At 53.2% G+C, this 19306-nt stretch overlaps 1 protein-coding gene across 1 annotated transcript in view; it reads left to right on the top strand.

Moving 5' to 3' along the window:
* Positions 1 to 1594: 1594 nt before the first annotated feature.
* BSPRY (B-box and SPRY domain containing) overlaps positions 1595 to 19306 on the top strand; it is a 30880-nt gene continuing 13168 nt past the window's right edge. The window contains exons 1-5 of the mRNA XM_044992150.1: positions 1595 to 1861; positions 3794 to 3892; positions 5411 to 5641; positions 11565 to 11590; positions 15718 to 15842. Coding sequence (XP_044848085.1) covers positions 1595 to 1861; positions 3794 to 3892; positions 5411 to 5641; positions 11565 to 11590; positions 15718 to 15842 — 748 coding nt within the window. The remainder of the gene's footprint in view (positions 1862 to 3793; positions 3893 to 5410; positions 5642 to 11564; positions 11591 to 15717; positions 15843 to 19306) is intronic.

The following is a 19306-nucleotide window of genomic DNA, read 5'->3' on the forward strand; positions in this document are numbered from 1 at the left end:
AATACTTAGTCCTGCCTTGAGTGCAGGGGACTGGCCTAGATCTCTCCAGGTCCCTTCCAGCTCTGTGATTCTATGCACAGGGCAGTGCATGTGTTTGCATATGCAGGACCGTGTATGTGTGTGCAGGAGTCAGTGTGCCCAAAGTGCACAGGACTGTGTGTGTTTGCATGTGCAGGATGGTGTGTGCGCACATGTACAGCAGAGTCTGTGTGTGTGTGTGTGTGTGCAGGGCACTGTTGTGTGTCTGCATGTGCAGCAGTCAGTGTGTGTGTGTGCACACAGGGCACTGTGTGTGTGCACATGTGCAGCAGTCAGTGTCTCTGTGTGTGCCTGCAGCAGTTGGTATGTGTGCGCGCATGCATGCGCAGGGACTGTGTATGTGCAGGGCTTGTGTGCTGCAGTTGGGGGTGTGCGCACGCGTGTGCATGTGCACGCAGGGCTCTGGTGTGTGTGCGCAGCAGTCAGGGTGTATGTGCAGGGCGGTGTGTGTGTGTGTGTGTAGAGCTCTCTCTGTGTGCAGAAGTCAGGGTGTGCGTGTCTGCATCTGTGCAGCAGTCTCTGTGTGTGCAGCAGTTGGGGTGCGCAAGCACATGTACAGCAGTCTGTCTCTGTGTGCGTGCTCAGCAGTCAGTGTTTCTGTGCCTATGTGCATGGCTCTGTGTGTGTACAGCAGTCAGTGTCTGTGTGTGGCTCCGTGTGTGTGCAGCAGTCAGTGTCTCTATGCCTGGGTGCAGGGCTGTGTGTGTACAGCAGTCAGTATGTGTGCCTGCAACAGTTGTGTCTGTGTGTGTGTGTCTGTGTGTGCAGGACTCTGTGTGTGCAGGGCACTGTGTGTGCAGCAGTCAGGGCATGTGTCTGTGCAAGACTGCGTGTGTGCACACACATGCAGCACTCAGGGGGGTGCAGGGCTCAGTATGTGCAGCAGTCAGTGTCTGTGTGTGCAGCAGTGTGCATGTGCAGGTCTGTGAGTGTGCAGCAGTTGGAATGTGTGTGAAGGGTTGTGTTTGTGCAGTAGTTGGTGTGCATGTGTATGTGTGTAGTGTGTGCAGTGCTCTATATGTGCAGTAGGGCTGTGTGTGAGAGAGAGTGAGCAGGGGTGTGTGACAGAGAGAGAGAGCGAGCAGGGCTGTGAGAAAGAACAGGGCTGTGTGTGAGTGTGAGTGAGCAGGAGTCTGTGTGTGTGAGAGAGTGTGCGCGAGCGAGCGTGCGCGAGCGAGCAGGGCTGTGGGTGGGTGGGTGTGAGCGAGCAGGAGTGTGTGTGAGAGAGAGCGAGCAGGGCTGGGGGGGTGAGTGAGAGTGTGAGCGAGCGAGCAGGGCTGTGTGTGTGTGTGTGAGCCCGCGAGCAGGGCTGGGGGGGGGGTGAGTGAGAGTGAGCGAGCGAGCAGGGCTGTGTGAGTGTGAGCCCGCGAGCAGCGCTGTGTGCAGCACTCGGGTGTGCGCGCAGGGCGGGTTCGCTCCACCTTTGCCGTCACCTTCCCCTCCAGCCCCGCCCGCCGCTCAGTTCCCGGCACCTGAGACAGGTGCCGCCCGCTCCCAGCAGCTCCCGTGTCCGCCCGGGAGCGGCTCCGGCTCCGTCCTGCCGCGAGCGGGGCCCATGGCGCAGGAGGGGACGCGGCTGCCGCCGCCCGTGGGCGCGGAGCCGGGGAGCCGGAGCCAGGCGGGGGCAGCCGGGCGGGCGGAGCCGGAGCCGGAGCCCGAGCCCGCGGCGGGGCTGGGCGGGGAGAGCTGCCCGGAGCACGGGCTGGAGCTGGGCTGGTTCTGCGCCGCTCACCGCCGGCCGGTCTGCGCCCAGTGCGCCAGGCTGGGCGGCTGCCGCGGCCACCGCGTGACGGCGCTGGAGGCGAAGGCTGCGGACCTGCGGGTAAGCGGGGCTGGGCCGGGGCCGGGGCGGCCGCTGGCCTGGATCCGCTCCGGGCGCTCCCCGCAGGCTGCCCGCCGCGCCGGGCGGCTCCCCGGACGTGGGAAGGACTCGGGCCGGACGGTTGGCGGGAGAGCCCGGCGGTGGAGCCGGCGCTGCCCCTGAGCGCAGGGGGCTGCCGTGGGGCCGCTTCCCAGCCCTGGGGGGTGACGTCCCTCGGGGCTCCGGCCGCGTGTGACGGGAGCGCAGAGCCCCAGGTGCGCGCAGGGCCGGGCTGTGCCAGGCGCTGCGCAGACACGTGCTGGGAGACAGGCCGCCGGGTCCCCCTTGGGCGCTGGGCTGGGCGCAGCCTGGGTCCCTGCGAGCGCCCGGCCGAGGGGGCGCACCCCGGGGCAGGGACCGCGCCCACCCAAGCGCCGCCTGAGCCGAGCCAGCCGCGCCCGTGGCCCGGCCTCACTCGCTGGGCGCACACACGGGGCGGGGCCGGGTTTCCTTCCCCCATTCGGGTGTAACCGCGAAGCCTGACAGCGCCCGGTGCCCCTCCCCTGAACACTGAGCCTGGAAAGTGCCCGGCACCCCCAGCGCCTCTTTAAAAAAGTTTCAGCCATCCAATCAGAGCGCAGAAACGATACCGCGTGACCTAGGTGCCCGCTCACACATCTTCAGGAGTGAGCAATGGGAAGCGGAGAGCGTGTGAGCTCCCCCGGCCGGCCTGGTCATATCGCCCATGGGCGGGAGACTCCCGAGGTGCGCGGGGATCTGGGCCTGGGCCCTCTCTGCGGTACCCTGGGAATTTCAGGCTAGATCAAAATAACATAAATAAAGTGTAAACGCCTCCTTGTTCCTGTCTGTTGACTTTCGTTTTTACATGTAAACCCCAGTGACAGGTTTGGTTCCCAGCAATCCCATGGGAATTGTCCTATTGCCAAGGGAAATGGCAGATTTCAAAGGCAAAACTATGGCTCAGAGTCTGTTCTGGCAAAACTGTGCTTGTTGCAGGAGGGGGCATAGGCTGTTTTATGCTCCATGGCTTGGGGAGGGGGAGGAATAGCTCAGTGGTTTGAGCATTGGTCTGCTAAACCCAGGGTTGTGAGCTCAATCCTTGTGGGGGCTATTTAGGGATCTGGGGCAACACTCTGTCTGGGGATTGGTCTTGCTTTGAGCAGGGGGTTGGACTGGATGACCTCCTGAGGTCCCTTCCCCCCCAGCATTCTATGATTGGGCTGCCCATTCATGGCATAAATTAGAGCAGCCCCAGGACTGCTCCAATTTATGTTTGGCTGCAACAGCCCTCCAAAGTCATCCCAGTTGAGAATAGCAGGAGCTATTTTGATCTGGCCATGCCTGCACCCTCCCCTTGTGCACATGCTATGCCAGTGGCTAGGGAGGTGGCTAAAGCTACTCTGGCAACTCTGCTGTGTGGAGAAAGCCATTATGCCAGGGATCATCCCAGAGGCCATTTCCACTGAGGTTCTGTCTCCTCACAATGCCAGAGTGATGTAAAGGAACAAAAACATGACAGAGAATCTGGCCTAGGTGATCTGCATGTAATCGTTTCTCCCGTCCTTCCACCTCTTCCTCTCGCACAGATCCTATCGCTGGCAATCGGGAGTCCAGGACAGGTCTTACCAAGGTGGATTGTCATATGATTAAAACCCACTAACTTTTAGGGGTATTTTAGCCCATTTGTGACTTTTTCAGGCAAGCATTGGGTTTTGTTACAAATCTGGGGTTCGTTTCTTTGTGTAAAGCTGGGGTGTGCTTGCAGCTGATTGCAATGGGGCTGAGAGCTCCCGGGGACCACATGCAGCCCGTGCTGTAGTGAAGGACGCTATATGAGTACAGCACTTCTGAAAGCTGAGCGCTCATGGTGCCCGATAGCAGAGGATGCTCCGAGAGAGGCTGTGAATGCAGAGCTCTGATTCTGTATTTCAGAATAAAATTGTGGATCAGTGTGAGAAGCTCCAGCTGCAGAGTGCTGCGATCACCAAATACATGGCTGAGGTGCTGCCAGGGAAGAACCAAAGTGCTCTGGTAATTCTCTTTTCTTTCCATGGCACCGTAATGTGGACCTGAGCTTGCTAGTGCAGCCTGCATCTCACAGGCAAACAAAACCCCACTCAGCAATATTAGTGCTGGCTGCCGAGATGGCTTTACTCTTTGGTTACTGATTTTATTTAGGCCCTTCTCCCTACCTGACCATCCCCCATAACGGACAGACAGTTTTGCTTGGTCTCCTGCGGTATAAACCCCGACTCTGCTCCGTGAGGCAGCCAGCTGAGCGTATGCACTGTACACATTGCACTGCTTCCAACACCCTCTCTGCTGCCCCATCCTCCTGTAGATGACCTTGGCCTGGGTTCTGGGGGTGTGCTTGGGAATCAAACCCTGAAGTTTGCCCTTGTATTTGCTCATCTCTCAGTTCAGCTGATGCTGCTTCCCGTGCCTCCCTCGGGCAGTGCTTTCCTTTAAAGCGACTGTGTGAGGATAACAATACTAGGCCTATTTCTCCCTTTCGCTGAGGCCACGTTACACCTCTCTGGCAGCATCTCTTTCATCCTACACTGATTTTAAAGCCCATTTACACTGCGAGAGCAGGGGAAAGTGGCCGTAGTATAACTGAGAATCCGGCCAGCTATTTTGGTGTAAATACTCTGTGGGTATGTCTATGCTTGTAATGCTGCAGCGTAGACGTTATTACCCATCAGCCTGAGTTATCCACCTCCCCAAGAATTCTTCCATCGACCTAGCACTGTCTACCCAGGGACTTAGGTCGGCTTAACTACGCCACTTGGGGGTGTGGATTTTCCAGTTCTCCGAGCAATGTAGTTATGCCGACCTAATTTTCTAATGTAGACCAGGCCTGTGTTAGCAATAATGGCTCTGAACACTTCAATGACCCTAACTTCTCCCGGTTCCCTGCTGGTGCCTGTGCTTCAATAAAAGGCTAGTCAGTTTCAGTTTTGTTTCTAGTCAGTTCACTTCCAGCCTCTCCTGCCCTCCTGCAATGGCTGGGCTGCAAAGGCTGCACAGACATGCTTCAGTGCGAGCAGACCCGCTGCTGAGTGAATAGGAGTGTGTGTGGAGGGCGGGGAACAGCAGCTGTCAGGCCTAATCCTGCAAACCCTTCTTAATGTGAGTTGAGTCCAGTGGGACTGCTGCAGGGAGCCGGAGCTGCTATCCTGCACCAGGGGTTGTAGGCTGGCCCTTTAGCTCGTCAGCACGAGATCGTTTCCCTGGTGTAAAACTTGTTTTTTGTATGAAGCTGAAATTTTGGGCCTTGCTGGGTGTCAAGTTGGCACTTAGTAGCCATGACGATACCAGCTAGTGCCTTAGAAACACCATAGCCGGTAGGTAGAGCGGCCTGGTTCCGATCTCACACTGGTTTGCACCACTTTAATCCCAGTGATTTCAGGTGGATTGACTGAGCATTAGAGTGCACTGAAAGCCAGTTCCGGTGGTAACTTTCCAGCATGCCAGTGGTACTGCATGTAGTGCTTGCTGAGCTGAAGCAGGGGCGCCTGATACTTCTCCCTGTCCTTGCTGTGGCAGAATGCGGCCAGCTGGGCCCGGGAAGTGGTGATCCAGAGATTGATCTTTGTGAGAAATGTGTGTGAGAACGAAGAGCAGCGACTGCTGGAGAAGGTGCACACGGAGGAGGAGAGGACTCACCAGAGCATCCTGACCCAGCGAGCTCACTGGACTGAATCCCTGCAGAAACTGGCTGCCCTCCGCACCTACCTAGTGGATATGATCACCAACCTGGATGACCACGGCCTGGTGGTAAGTACCACAGTCCTGTACTGAGGAATCGGGCTAGCCTGCAGCCAGGCTTCTCTCGCTGTAGCTGATGACTCTTGAGCGCAGCAGTTCGGCAGCTTGTTGCACTGACAACAAGGAGGCCAGAGTTCAAGAGAGACTCGGGTTTGCATTCCTGGGACGCAGCTGTGGCTACCCAGGGAGTCACCTGGCTGGAATCACCAGAGAAATGTGGCTGCCCCGTAAGAGCTAGGAACAGGTGAGGGAGCTTCTGAAATGCTCCCACTGGTCTTCCCCTTCCTGCGGGTGATGGGAGAATATCAGAATTGTCGTCCAAGCTCGGGGATGCACCATCCTTTGGATGGTCGGCTAGAGCAGCACTCGCTGCTGCATTGCTTCCCTCTCGCCTATTCTCCCTTGCAAGCAGTGGGGCCACAGGGGCCCGGGCAGGGCCTCAACAGCTGAGGACTGGGCTCGGGAGTCAGAGAGGGAGAAGGCCGGCACATGGTTTTTCATGGGTTTTTCTAGTTCTTTGTTGATTTTAAACAGCTCCGGGCAGGTCTACACTTAAAACGCTGTGCTGGTGCAACTGCACCGCTGTAGCGCTTTAATGAAGACGCTCTAAACCGACAGGATGGGGGGGTGGCCAAAATTTTTTTTGCTTGGGGCAGCAAAAATCCCAGAGCCGGCCCTGGGGGCGGTGTGAGGCTTGTAAATGTTTCCACACTGGGTCAGAGGTTGGTCTCTGGCAGGAGCTGACACTTGATGTTAGTGTGACAAGATGTCCCGTTTTTATAGAGACAGTCCCGATATTTGAGGCTTTTTTTGTATAGAAGCCTATTACCCTCCCAACCCCCGTCCTGATTTTTCACACTTGCTGTCTGGTCACCCTACTGGATGTGTGCGAGGAAGGGTCTGGCAGTGCTCCACTCATGAGTGCTGCGTGTTTGTCTTTCCCCTCCTGGCTCTGTGGTGCTCAGACTATGGCCTGAAGCAGGAGAGACGAACACACTGACCTTACGTATAACTACAAATATGATTGAGCCTAGAATTGTCCGGCCCTGGGATAGGATTCTCTAACCCCACAATGGAAAATGCCACCAATTGATCACACACTGTGCAAAGAAATCTTCCTGAATTGACTTTGGCCAATTAATGCAGGCTCCATAATGAGAAAGCTGATACACATGCGAGGTTTGGCTGATAACAGAATGATGTCTGCTTTGGAAACAACAACTCTCCGGCGCTGTCATCACCCCCAGGTCTCAGGCCTTTCCCCGAGGAGCTGGGGGCCTGGGACAGACTGGGGGGGCAGTCAGCATCTGAAATGCCATGAGTCAGACAGCTGATGGGGGCTGCAGTGACTGTGCTAGAGAGCTGCGCTTCCTGTGGGGCTAAACGCACTGAGGCGTCACTGCTGGGCAGCTGCCGGTATGTTATAAAGTCGTTCTCTTGGTTCAAACAAATCGATAGATGGTGGTTGTGCAGAAGGCACTGCGTGTTCTGGAGCTGCCGGCCTGTGGAAATGGCTGGGCCGCTCCATCTGCCCCACAGAAATAGATTTCTGTTAATGATGTCAGACTCTCCTCTTATCACTACTGCTCGGCTGCCTCTGAGCGAGCACAGGATGTCCTTTCCGTGTGGACGTGGGGGAGGGAACGCCACTGACAAGTGCAAGTGGCGGGGTCCCACACCGAGGTGCTGAGGGAACGATGCAGCAGGAACAGGCTCCTGGGTGCAGCGGGAGACCCCGGAGCACTGAGGAGTTTGGCTCCAGAGTTGCCCTCACCCCTGACCGAGGTCTCCCGCGTGTTTGCCTCACACCAGACAAGCCAGCTCTGCTTTTGAGAGCAGCGGTGCCAGCCCGTGGCTCCTGCACGCAGCACCGCAGCTCCCTGTGCCCTGCCCACACTCTGAGCGTGCAGAGCCCTGATGGCCTGTGGGAAATGCAGCCCAAGAGGCACTGGAGGATGTGCCCCAGCCCAGCCTGAGCCGGGAAGAGGGAGATGGGCAGTGGAGCAGCTCCCTGCTCCTGCGGCGGATGGGGCTGCTCTCCCCCGAGGCCCAGGAAGGACAGTTGTGCTTCCCACAGCCCAGACCAGCAGGAGAGAGGGGAAACCACTGAAGTGCTGCAACGAAGCCTTCTGGGGTGGATGTGGGGCTGGGGAGCTGGAGGACTCCTGCTGCAGGTACCTGACTGCAAGGGGTCTGCACTGAGGGGTCTCGGACGCCATTGTGGGAGGCACATTAGATAACAGGCCATAGAGCAGCTGGTAGGAAAAGCAGCAGGAGACGGAGCCATCAGGGACGTGGGGGAGAGGATCCTTGGCTACCGGTGGCAGGCGGATTTTCCTGCTGCATGAACTTATTCAATTCACCTGCTTTGGGCATTGCCAGCAGCACAGGTTAATCCCCAGGAGGCCGTTTTAGCCATTTTCAGGGGTTCGTTGTTCGCTGTGACACTGTTTGTGCCCGGGGCGGGCTCGGTGAGGGGGATGGAGGACTTGGGAAGACATCCAAACCCACTGAGACCTTTGCATAAGTGCCCAGGGAGAGAGTTTATTGTGTGAGAACAATGACAATCAACGGCACCCCAGGGTACAAAATATACGGGAGTGACAGGGTAAGTCACGCTGGTCGGGCGTTGACACTCTGGGGGAAAGCACAGGGCCAAATACAGTACAACTCGAAATGAATCGAACTGTGCCAAAGAATCACTATGCACAAATTCCATGCTTGAATACTGAGAGTCCATAGCTGCAGGAGTATAGTACCGACCACCTGACCAGGATGGTGATGGTGATGGTGATTGTGAAATGCTCCACGAGATTAGACAGGCTACAAAAATAGAAAACACAATAATATGGGAGATCTCAGCGATCCCCATATTGACTGGGGACCTGTCACCTCAGGACGGGATGCAGAGAGAAAGTTTCCAGACACCATCAATGACTTCTTCTTGGAGCAGCGAGTCCTGGAACCCGCAAGGGAAGAGGCAATTCTTGATTTAGTCCTGAGTGGGGCGCAGGACCTGGTCCCAGAGGTGAATGGTGCTGACCCATTCAGTAATAACCATCATGTAATTAAATTTAACATCCATGCAGGGGAAAATACCAAAAAACGCAACACAGTTTAATTTCAAAGAAGGGGGAACTACACAAAAATTAGGCGAGTCACATGGAAATGAAAAGGAACAGTCACAAGAGTGAAATGCCTAGTAAGCTGCACAGAACTACTTAAAAATACTGTAATAGAGGCTCAGATAAATATGTTCCCCAGATAAAAACAAAACAATAAGACCAAAAAAATGCTACCATGGTTAAACAGCAGAGTAAAAGGGGGTTAGAGGCCAAAAGGCAACATTTTAAAAATTGGAAGTCAAATCCTTGGGAGAAAACTAGACAGAAGCATGAACTCTGGCAAGTCGAGTGTAGAAGTATAATTAGGAAGCCAAAAAAGAATTCGAAGAGCAACTAGCAAAAGACACAAAAACGTAGAGCCTGTCAAAGGCTCTGGCGACCCAGCTGTTCTGCTACAGCCATACTGCTAAAAGCCACGCGGTGCAGCTGTTGTTTGTCAGCAGGAGAGAGCTCTCCTGCGGACAAAAATCTTCCACTGCTCACGAGTGTCAGCAGCTTCGTTGGCAGGAGAGCGCTTCTGCCGACAAAGCACCGTTCAGACTGGTGCTTTTCGTTGGTAAAACTTTTGTCGTTTGGGGGGGGTGTTTTTTTTAACACACCTGAACGACAAAAGTTTTGCTGACAAAGTGCCAGTCTAGACAAACCCAAATAGTCAGTGAGGCCTTTGGACGATTGAGGTGCTAAAGGAGCACTCAAGGAACACAAGGTCATTGTGGAGAAGCTAAATAAATTATTTTCATTGGTCTTCATTGCAGAGGATGTGAGGGAGATTCCCAAACCTGAGCCATTCTTTTTAGGTGACAAATCTGAGGAATTGTCCCAGATTCAGGTGTCAATGGAGGAGGTGTTGGAACAGATTGATAAATTAAACAGTAATAAGGCATCAGGATCTGATGGTGCTCATGCAAGAGTTCTGCGAGAACTCAAATATGAATTACAGAACTACTAATTGTGGTACGTGACCTACTGCTAAAACCAGCCGTCATGCCAAATGGAGGATAGGGAATGTAATGCCAATTAAAAAAAAAATAGGCTCCAGAAGAGACCCTGTAAGCCTAGCTTCAGTACTAGGCAAATTGGTTGAAACTAATAGAAAACAGAATTCTCAGACATATCAATGAACATGATATGTTAGGAAAGAATCAACACAGCTTTTGTAAAGGGAAATCATGCCTCACTAATCGATTAGAATTCTCTGAGGTTGTCAACAAGCATGTGGATACGGGTGATCCAGTGGGCATAGTGTACTTGGACTTTCAGAAAGTTTTGACAAGGTCCATCACCAAAAACTCTAAAGCAAAGTAACCAGTCATGGGATAAGAGGGAAGGTTCTCTGATGGATCATTAATTGATTGAAAGATAGGGAACAAAGGGTAAGAATAAATGGTCAGTTTTCACAATGGAAAGTGGTAAATAGTGGTGTCCCCCCGGGATCTGTACTGGCACCAGTGCTGTTCAATATATTCTTAAATGATCTGGAAAAAGGGAACGGTGAGGTGTCAAAGTTTGCAGATGATACAAAATTATTCAAGATAGTTCAGTCCAAAGCTGACTGCGAAGAGTTACACAGGGATCTCATAAAATGGGATGATTGGGCAAGAAAACATTGATAAATGCAAAATAATGCACATCGGAAAACATAATCCCAACTATACATACAAAATGATGGGGTCTAAATTAGCTATTACCACTCAAGAAAGATCTTGGAGTCATCGTGGATAGGCCTTTGAAAACATCTGCTCAATGTGCAGTGGCAGTCAAAAAAGCTAACAATATTAGGAACCATTAGGAAAGGGATAGATAATAAGGCAGAAAATATAATAATGCCTCTATATAAATCCATGGTACACAGAAACCTTCAACGTTGCGTGCGGTTCTGGTTGCCCCATCTTAAAAAAAGACAGAATTGGAAAAGGTACAGAGAAGGGCAGCAAAAATGAAAAGGAGACTTCTGAGACTATTGATTGCCACAATCTCAGGTTTCATTAAAAATACATTAGTTTCTAGCTTTAATGGTTGCAGAGGGAAGCTTTAAAATGGAACCACAATACTCCTTAAAAGCTCAGAGACCAGAAGGCAATAAAAGGATCACACTTTTGATTATTTTTAGGAATCATGTGATTTCTAAGCTAATCTCCTGATTTGGAGGCTGAACTCATGATTTCTGAGTGTTTGGGGTTGGTGAGGCTGAAACAGAAATGATTCCATGGCCTCAAGAAAATACGAGGAGAAAATAAAAAAACGGGGGCTGTTCAGCTTAGATAAGAGATGACTAAGGAGGGATCTGATGGAGCCTATAAAATCGTGACTGGTGTGGAGAAAGTGACTAGGGAAGTGTTATTTGCTCTTCACATAACACAAGAACCAGGGGTCACCCAATGAAATGAACAGGCAGCAGGTTTAAAACAAACACAAGGAAACATTTCTTCACACAACACACAGTCAACCTGTGGAACTCATTGCCAGGGGATGTTGTGAAGGCCAAAACTATAACCAGGTTAAAAAAAATATTAACTAAATTCTTGGAGAATAGGTCCATCAACGGCTATTGACAAAGATAGTCAGGGATGCAACCCTATGCTCTGGATATCCATAGCCTCTGACTGCCAGAAGCTGGGACTGGACAACAGGGGCTGGGTCACTCAGTGACTGCCTGCTTTGTTCATTCCCTCTGAAGCACCTAGCACTGGCCACTGTCAGAAGACAGGACACTGGGCTAAACGGACCATTTGTCGGACCCAGAATGGCCGTCCTTATGTTCTTATGAGAATTTCAGCTTGTGTGATTGTCTCTCTCCTTGTCCCCAGCACGCGGAGCAGGAGATCTTCGAGAGGTGAGTAATCAAATGTTCACGGCCCCCCTGACTCACCTTGCCCATTCTGCGAGCACCACGGCTCGTGTGCAGCATAGAGCAGCGTACCATCCCCAGGCAGCAGGTGACGCTGACCTTTTCCTGACTGGTGCTGCTTTTGGTCAGGGCATAGTGCCAAGGGGCTGAGAAGTTGCATGCGTATAAAATGCCCCTTCCCCAAAATGTCCCACTGTGGCTTTGCTTCACGTGCTGCACTATGGCTCAGCTGTGGGGACCTCAATTCTTATGTTTGGCACCTGAAATCCTGGTGGCCAGGACACACCTGTTGGATCTAGATGTAGTAAAGCTGATTTACGCGGATGCCCGGGACACGCTCGCACACGTGTGCTGCACACATAGGCACACGTGTGCTGCACACATAGGCACACGCTTTTTCACTTTCAGCAGATGATTATTTGGGGCTTTATCTAGCTCCCATTAGAGCCTGTGGAAAAGCTCCCCTTGTCTCCCATAGCAAAGTGCCTGTCCACAGAGCCTGCAGTGCTCCTTACCTGCGGACGGGCCCAGGACAGCGTTGCACCGAGGGGTAACAATTTAAAGCTGTCTTCAGCCTTCCTAGCTGAGGGCTCTACATTCACGCAGCCTCCTTATTAAACAGACAAGGGAGGTGCAGCGTGAGAGCCTGGCAGCGCTGCCACGGGTACCAAGCACCCATTGCTCTGTCAGTGCCTTTCACTGCTCCTGAGGAGGGGAACCTGGCGTGACTTGCATTGTGGCCTAAGGCGGAGATTGAAATTGGGCTGTCCTTCCCTGGGTGGGCATTGGTGCCTTGAGTGCCCCCTAGGGGTAGTTCTAATTATAGCACTTCTTAGCACTACCTGGAGTCCTGATTATTTACTCCTGAGGCCATTCTGTGCCAAAACAAATACAAATTCTGCGCACAATATTTTAAAATTCTGCAGATTTTATTTGTCAAATAAATGTGGAGGCTCCAGCCTGGCCTTGGGGCGCACAGGCCACTGGCTCATAGAGGTGGGAGATCATAGTGCAGCTGCACCCCGGAACACAGACTAGCGGTGAGGCTGCACCCAACCCTGACATGGCGCAAGGACCGGGCCTGCCCCAGAAACACCCCAGGGCCCTGCCCCTCCGTGCCAGGTGCACAGATGTGGGCAGGCAGGCTCAGCATGGCAGAGTCCAAGTGTGGAAGGCTTCATGTGGGGGATCCAGGTGTGGGTTGAGAGGGTTCTGTGTGGGGCAGTCTGGGTGTGAGCAGCTCGGTGGGGGGGATCTGGATGCACAGGAGCTTGTAGGGGGTTCTGGGTTCAATGTAATGGGACTCTACAGGGGGTCCAGGTGAAAGTGGTTGGGGCTCAGCGGGGGCGTGTCTGGGCATGGGCCGGAGGGATAGAGCTTGGCAGGGGAGCAGGGGCGGCTCTAGACATTTCGCCGCCCCAAACACGGCAGCATGCCACGGGGGGCGCTCTGCCGGTCGCCGGTCCCGCGGCTCCGGTCGACCTCCCGCAGGCGTGCCTGTGGGAGGTCCACCAGAGCAGCGGGACCAGCGGAACCTCCGCAGGCATGCCGCCGAAGGCTGTCTGCCTGCCGCCCTCCCGGCGTCCGGCAAAGTGCCCCCCGCGGCATGCCGCCCCAAGCACGTGCTTGGCGTGCTGGGCCCTGGAGCCGCCCCTGCAGGGGAGTCTGGGTGTGGGGGATGCAGTGGGGGGGCTCCAGATGCTGGGGGAGTGGGGCTCAGTGGGGTGGAGATCCAGGTGAAGCTGGTTGGGGCTCGTTGGGGTGGGGATCCGGGTACGGGTGGCATGTTGGGGTGGTCCAGGTGCAGGGGGAGCGGGGCTCATCGGGGGTTTTGTGTGTGGAGGGGTGAGGCTTGGCAGGAGAGTCAGGTATGAGGGGGCCTGGATGGATGGGGGTTAGGTGGATGGGGGAGCAGCTCCCTGTAGAAGGATCCCTCTCCCTGAAGCTAAGGAACGATGGGTATAGGAAGCAGGGCAGGGGAGGAGTTTGCAGAGCTTCCTACAGCTGGGGGGAGAAATCTCGGGGTGGGTTTGACCCAGCCCCAGAAGCTGTGTAAGGGAAGAGAAGGCCCCATCCTCTCCAGCCCAGCCAGGGCTAGCAGCTGAGCCTGACGCAGCCGTGTCTTCCCCAGTCCCGCCCCATGCCCCACAGTGATTTACCTCTCTGCTGGCTGCCCTGGGTACCAGAAACACACTGCTGGGGAGAGTCACATGACTGCTCTTGTGGCTTCCCTTCGCTTCCCCGTCAGAAAGTCAGTTTTCTGTGGGGGACATAAATTCTGTGCATGTGCAGTGGCGCAGAATTCGGCCAGGAGTAATTGTTGCACATTTCTGCCTTGTGCCTGGCTTTAAAGCCTGAGCAACAAAGCATGGCAGGTGATTAGCCGCAAACGTCAGGGCCTCGGCCTTTCCTTACGAGCCCAATAAACACCATGTGTGTGCCACTTACTGTACGGATTTAGCTCCTTTCCATGCTACGTCAGATCCTTCAGGAGTCTCAGCCAGGGCCGGTGCAACCACTAGGCGAACTAGGCAGTTGCCGAGGGTGCCAAGATTTGGGGGCGCCAAAACGCGGTGCCCCCCACCCCCGATTTTTTTTATACAGTGTTTCAGCCTGCTGCCCCCGTGCGTCCCCTGCGTGTCCCCCAGCCCCAGAAGCCTCCCTGCCTCTCTCTCCTGCAGCTCCACGCTGCCTCCGCTCTGCTCTGCTCCCGGCATCAACTGCTGCCGCAGGGTCCTAGTGCCCCTCACCCACTAGTGGCAGGGCAGGCTGCCCTTCCCCCTCAGACCCTTTTCTTTTCTGGCGGGACCCTCCACCAGCACAGCCCCACCCCTCCCCCCCTGCCTGCAGTCACCGCTCCTGCCCCACACTGGGCAAGGGTCACCCCCGGTGAGGCTACAGTGAGGGGCAGCAGCAGGGGGAGGCACACGTGATGGCAGCTCCCCCCCCGACACCCACCACCGGGGAGGCAAGGGGGCTTCCTGGACCTGAGAAGGGCCCTAGGAGCACGTGCAGTGACAGTGGTGCAGTGTGAGTGTGCTACTGGGGTGGGGGCAGAAGTGGGGGGCCCCTCCCCCAGAACTCACTGCTGCTGGCAGAGAGAGAGCTGGGGGAGTCCTCCTCTCTGGCCCCATCCCTGGGGCAGCCTGACTGCACCCCAAACTCATCCCCAGCCCTGCCCCACCCGAGAGCCCGCACCCTTCGCCAGTGCCCAAGAAGCAGTCAAAAAAGTGGGACTCCCTGGCACCAAGCAAAAAGGGTCAAGGGACATCGGACAAAGGACCTAGTTCAGGCCAGCTGCCCACCCCAGAGCCGCATGGGGGTTTCTCTCCGATTGGATCCACTAGTCTCCCCAGGGATTCACTGCTGACTCCCGGGAGTGGCACGGGATCCAAACTCACTGTTGTGTGAATATGCACGTATAGGTTGTTGGAATTTGTCATATTGATATCGTCAGTTGTTGTATGACGGAGTATCCACCATTCTAATTTTATAAATTTTATTAACAACAATAATTGGATATTCTAAAGGTAGAATAAAATGTACTAGATTTGTCTATGAAAGAATGAAGAAAGGAAATAGACGTGACTAAAAAGGGTGTATTTTTGAACGTTTCTAATAAGCAGTGGTCCGGGAGGAGGGGAGGGAGAAGGGGGGCGCAAGGTGGAAGTTTCACCTAGGCGCCTAATATCCTTGCACCGGCCCTGGTCTCAGCATGTTGCTCTGCTGGCTGTCCCTACCCCACAGCAACGAGGCTTTGTCTATAAAAGGCCTTACAGGTAAATCTGATTGCCCCCCCCCCCCTTAATACGTTCATTGTACACCCCCATTCTGTGGAGCTGTCTCAGACCGATTTGCTCTGTCGACTGGAGCTGTGGGAAGCTGACTCACGCGCCAGTATTGGGGTTTCATTTTAAAATGTCAATGTCTGTTTGTAACTGCCTGGATTCAAACCCACCTGAAACCAGGCCTGGGGATTCTAGCTGAAGAGACACCTTGTCCCTGGTGTAACTTCGGTTGAAGTAGTTCCTTGTGACGCTAGGTTGTGTATCTTCTAGCACCTGACACTAAATCAATCCATTTCCTAATAAACCCTCTCTTTTACTTCCTAGGACAGAGGCAGCGGAGGGAATCCTGGAGCCACAGGAGTCCGAGAAGTTAAACTTTAATCAGAAATGTGTTCAGAGTCCATTACTGCACCAGCTGTGGGCCTCTGCTGTTCTCAGCTGTGCCACAGGTCAGTGTCTCGCTCACAGCCCACATTCCTCTGGGGACTCCTGGCAGGTCGATTCATTCTGCGCCTAAGCAAACATCCTGGCTGCCTGACGTTACTGCTCCCCAGGTTTGTGTGTGTGGAAGCAAGTGGGTGTTGAGAGTCAATCTGTAACTTCAAAGTGTGCTTCAGATTCACTGCATGCACAAGTGCACTTTACGCCAGAGAGATGCTTGTTAGTGGGAATTGCTCCCGCACTGGTCACGATTCTCTCAGCAGCAGTGATCGCTGAAGAGAACAGAGCTGATCCTTGTTTGCTTCAGCAGGGAGATGCTAAAGAGAAATGACCTAAAGTGCAAAAGTGAAGCCAGCTCCTTCGAGCAGCACTGGCCCAGAGCGGAGGCCCCAGGCCTAGCTATAAAAGACCTCATGTTAATAGCAGTGTTGCCAAATCTCACCACTTCATTGCAAAGCTTGTGGATAGCGGCTATTTTACTTAAAAACCCAGCTCCTGGAGACTATTGATTATGTGACAATCTCAGCTTTCCTTGAAAAAATAAATGAGTTTCTAGCCCTGTTGCAGAGAGAAGCTTAAAAATGGGACCAGCATGCTCCCTAAAAAATCAGAAACCAGAAGGCAATGCAAAGAGCCTGCACTGGATTATGTTTAGGAATCATGTTGGTTTTTAAAGCTAATCTCCTGATTTGGAGGCTGAGCTCACAATTTCTGAGCGTTTGGGGTTGGTGAGACTGTAGCAGAAATGAGTGCATGGCCTCAAGAACATATCTCCCTGAGCCTGAGCACAGGTTTTGGAGGGATTTCAATGCATCCCTGCAGTATCTACAGCCCAGATATTGCAGCCCTGGGGTAGTGGGTGAGAAGCAGAGAGGAAAACTGACTAAAAGCCTTGCTGGGTACACTGAAGTGCAGAAAGGCAACAAACCTCAGAAATGACCATCCTGTACCTCCCTTGCATGTTACAGTCTCTCTGGGCCGAGTAGCTTAGGTGCTGTTTGGAACACAGGGCAGGGGCTTGCTTTTAAATGTATGGACCAACATGTTCAAACGCAGGTGCCTGGAATTAGAGTCCAGGGTGACATCCTGGCCCCACTGAAGTGGGTGGGTGATTTGCTGGGGCCAAAATTTCAGCCATGGAGCCTAAATCTGGATTTAGGAGTCTAACTTCACGTATGCAGGTTTGAAGACGTAGGCCCTGATTTTTAAAAGAAACAAAATATGCTCCTGTGACAGGGTAAGTGGACCCCACACTAACCCAGACAGGGTTAAGCCCCAGGTATTGACAGCGGAAGTCCCGCCCCCCCGGCAAGACTGGGCATGCTCCAAGTGCTCTAGCAGTATAAAGGGAGGGAGACCAGCTCATTCTGGGCTGGAGGCTGCAGGGGAAGGACCTGCCCAGGAAGCTCCTGTGGAGCCTCAGCTGGGAATTGAAGCCGTCCACGGCCCGCCTGCACCCCAGCGACTGGAGGAAACCCTGGAGCCGAATGGCCCAGCCGAACCCAGAGGACCCGATGTCTCATGGGAAACCCTAACACAGGCTCTGGTAGGAAGTGACCCAGGGAGGGTGACGGAGTGGTACCTCCTGCCTGGGGAAGCTCAGTGTGTTTAGGTAGGACGCCCTTGCTGAGTCAGTGGCAAGCCACTATGCCACTTTTAGGGCCCAGGCCCCCCTACTGAGGCTGCCACACCCCAATGCTAGAGACTCTGGCCACTAGGCCATGCTACCCTATGCCAAAGAGTTGCTTTATGGACTTTGGCCGTCAGGCCCCACTGCCCTGTAGCAAAGTGTGGCACTATAGACCCTGGCCGCTAGGCCACGGTGCCCGGCACCAAGGGTGGCGCTATAGACCCTGGCCGCTAGGCCGGCGCTATAGACCCTGGCCACTAGGCCACGCTGCCCTGCACTGAAGGGCAGCTTTATGGCCTGTGACCGATAGCCCACGCTGCCCTGACCCTAGAGGCATAGACTGTCACAGCTCCCTACGCATAAATACTTAATACACTTCCCAGATTGAAAACCATCAGCTTAGTGTCCGTCTTCTCCCCAGGGCCATGGCTCTTGAAAGTGAGCATGGCTACCCTAACCTGCCATATGAGGCACTTGGGTACCATAGTGATGGGCATGAGCTAAATACATGGCTATGTCAGCAATACAAAGCTGTTGCAAAAAAAAGCAAATGCATTAACAGAGGCATAGCATGCAAGTCACAGGAGGTGATAGTACCACTCTACTTGGTGCTGGTTAGGCCTCAGCTGGAGGACTGTGTCCAGTTTAGATCACCAATGTATGGAAAGGATGTAGAGAAACTGGAGAGGATCCAAATGTGAGCCACAAAGATGATCAAAGGGATGGAACACAAGCCATACGCGCAAAGGCTGAAGGAGCTGGGTATGTTTCGTTTGGAGAAGAGGAGATTAAGGGGGGACATGATGGCGGTCTTCAAATACTTGAAAGGCTGCCATAAAAAGCTGGAGAAAGCTACTAGAGCCTCCCCTGAGATAGTGCTTGGGGTGTGCTATAGTCCACCGAGATCTGATTTGTATATGGATAGAGATAATGTTTTTAATGAAGTAAATACTAATGGGAATTGAGTGATCATGGGAGACTTTAACTTCCCAGATATAGACTGGAGGACAAGGCTAGTAATAATAATAGGGCTCAGATTTTCCTAGATGCGATAGCTGATGGATTCCTTCACCAAGTAGTTGCTGAACCAACAAGAGGGGATGCCATTTTAGATTTGGTTTTGGTGAGTAGTGAGGACCTCATAGAAGAAATGGTTGTAGGGGACAACTTTGGTTCGAGCGATCATGAGCTAATTCAGTTTAAACTAAATGGAAGGATAAACAAAAATAGATCTGTGAGTAGGGTTTTTGATTTCAAAAGGGCTAACTTTAAAGAATTAAGGAAATTAGTTAGGGAAATGGATTGGACTGAAGAACTTGGAGATCTAAAGGTGGAGGAAGCCTGGAATTATTTCAAGTCAAAGTTGCAGAAACTATCAGAAGCCTGCATCCCAAGAAACGGGAAAAAATTCAGAGGCAAGAGTTGTAGACCAAGCTGGATGAGCAAGCATCTCAGAGAGGTGATTAAGAAAAAGCAGAAAGCCTACAGGGAGTGGAAGATGGGCGGGATTAGCAAGGAAAGCTACCTTATTGAGGTCAGAACATGTAGGGATAAAGTGAAAAAGGCCAAAAGCCATGTAGAGTTGGACCTTGCAAAGGGAATTAAAACCAATAGTAAAAGGTTCTATAGCCATATAAATAAGAAGAAAACAAAGAAAGAAGAAGTGGGACTGCTAAACACTGAGGATGGAGTGGAGGTTAAGGATAATCTAGGCATGGCCCAATATCTAAACAAATACTTTGCCTCCATCTTTAATGAGACTAATGAGGAGCTTGGGGATAATGGTAGGATGACAAATAGGAATGAGGATATGGAGGTAGATATTACCACGTCCGAGGTAGA

This window comes from Mauremys mutica, chromosome 18 (genome assembly GCF_020497125.1).
Source record: "Mauremys mutica isolate MM-2020 ecotype Southern chromosome 18, ASM2049712v1, whole genome shotgun sequence".
Taxonomy (NCBI): domain Eukaryota; kingdom Metazoa; phylum Chordata; order Testudines; family Geoemydidae; genus Mauremys; species Mauremys mutica.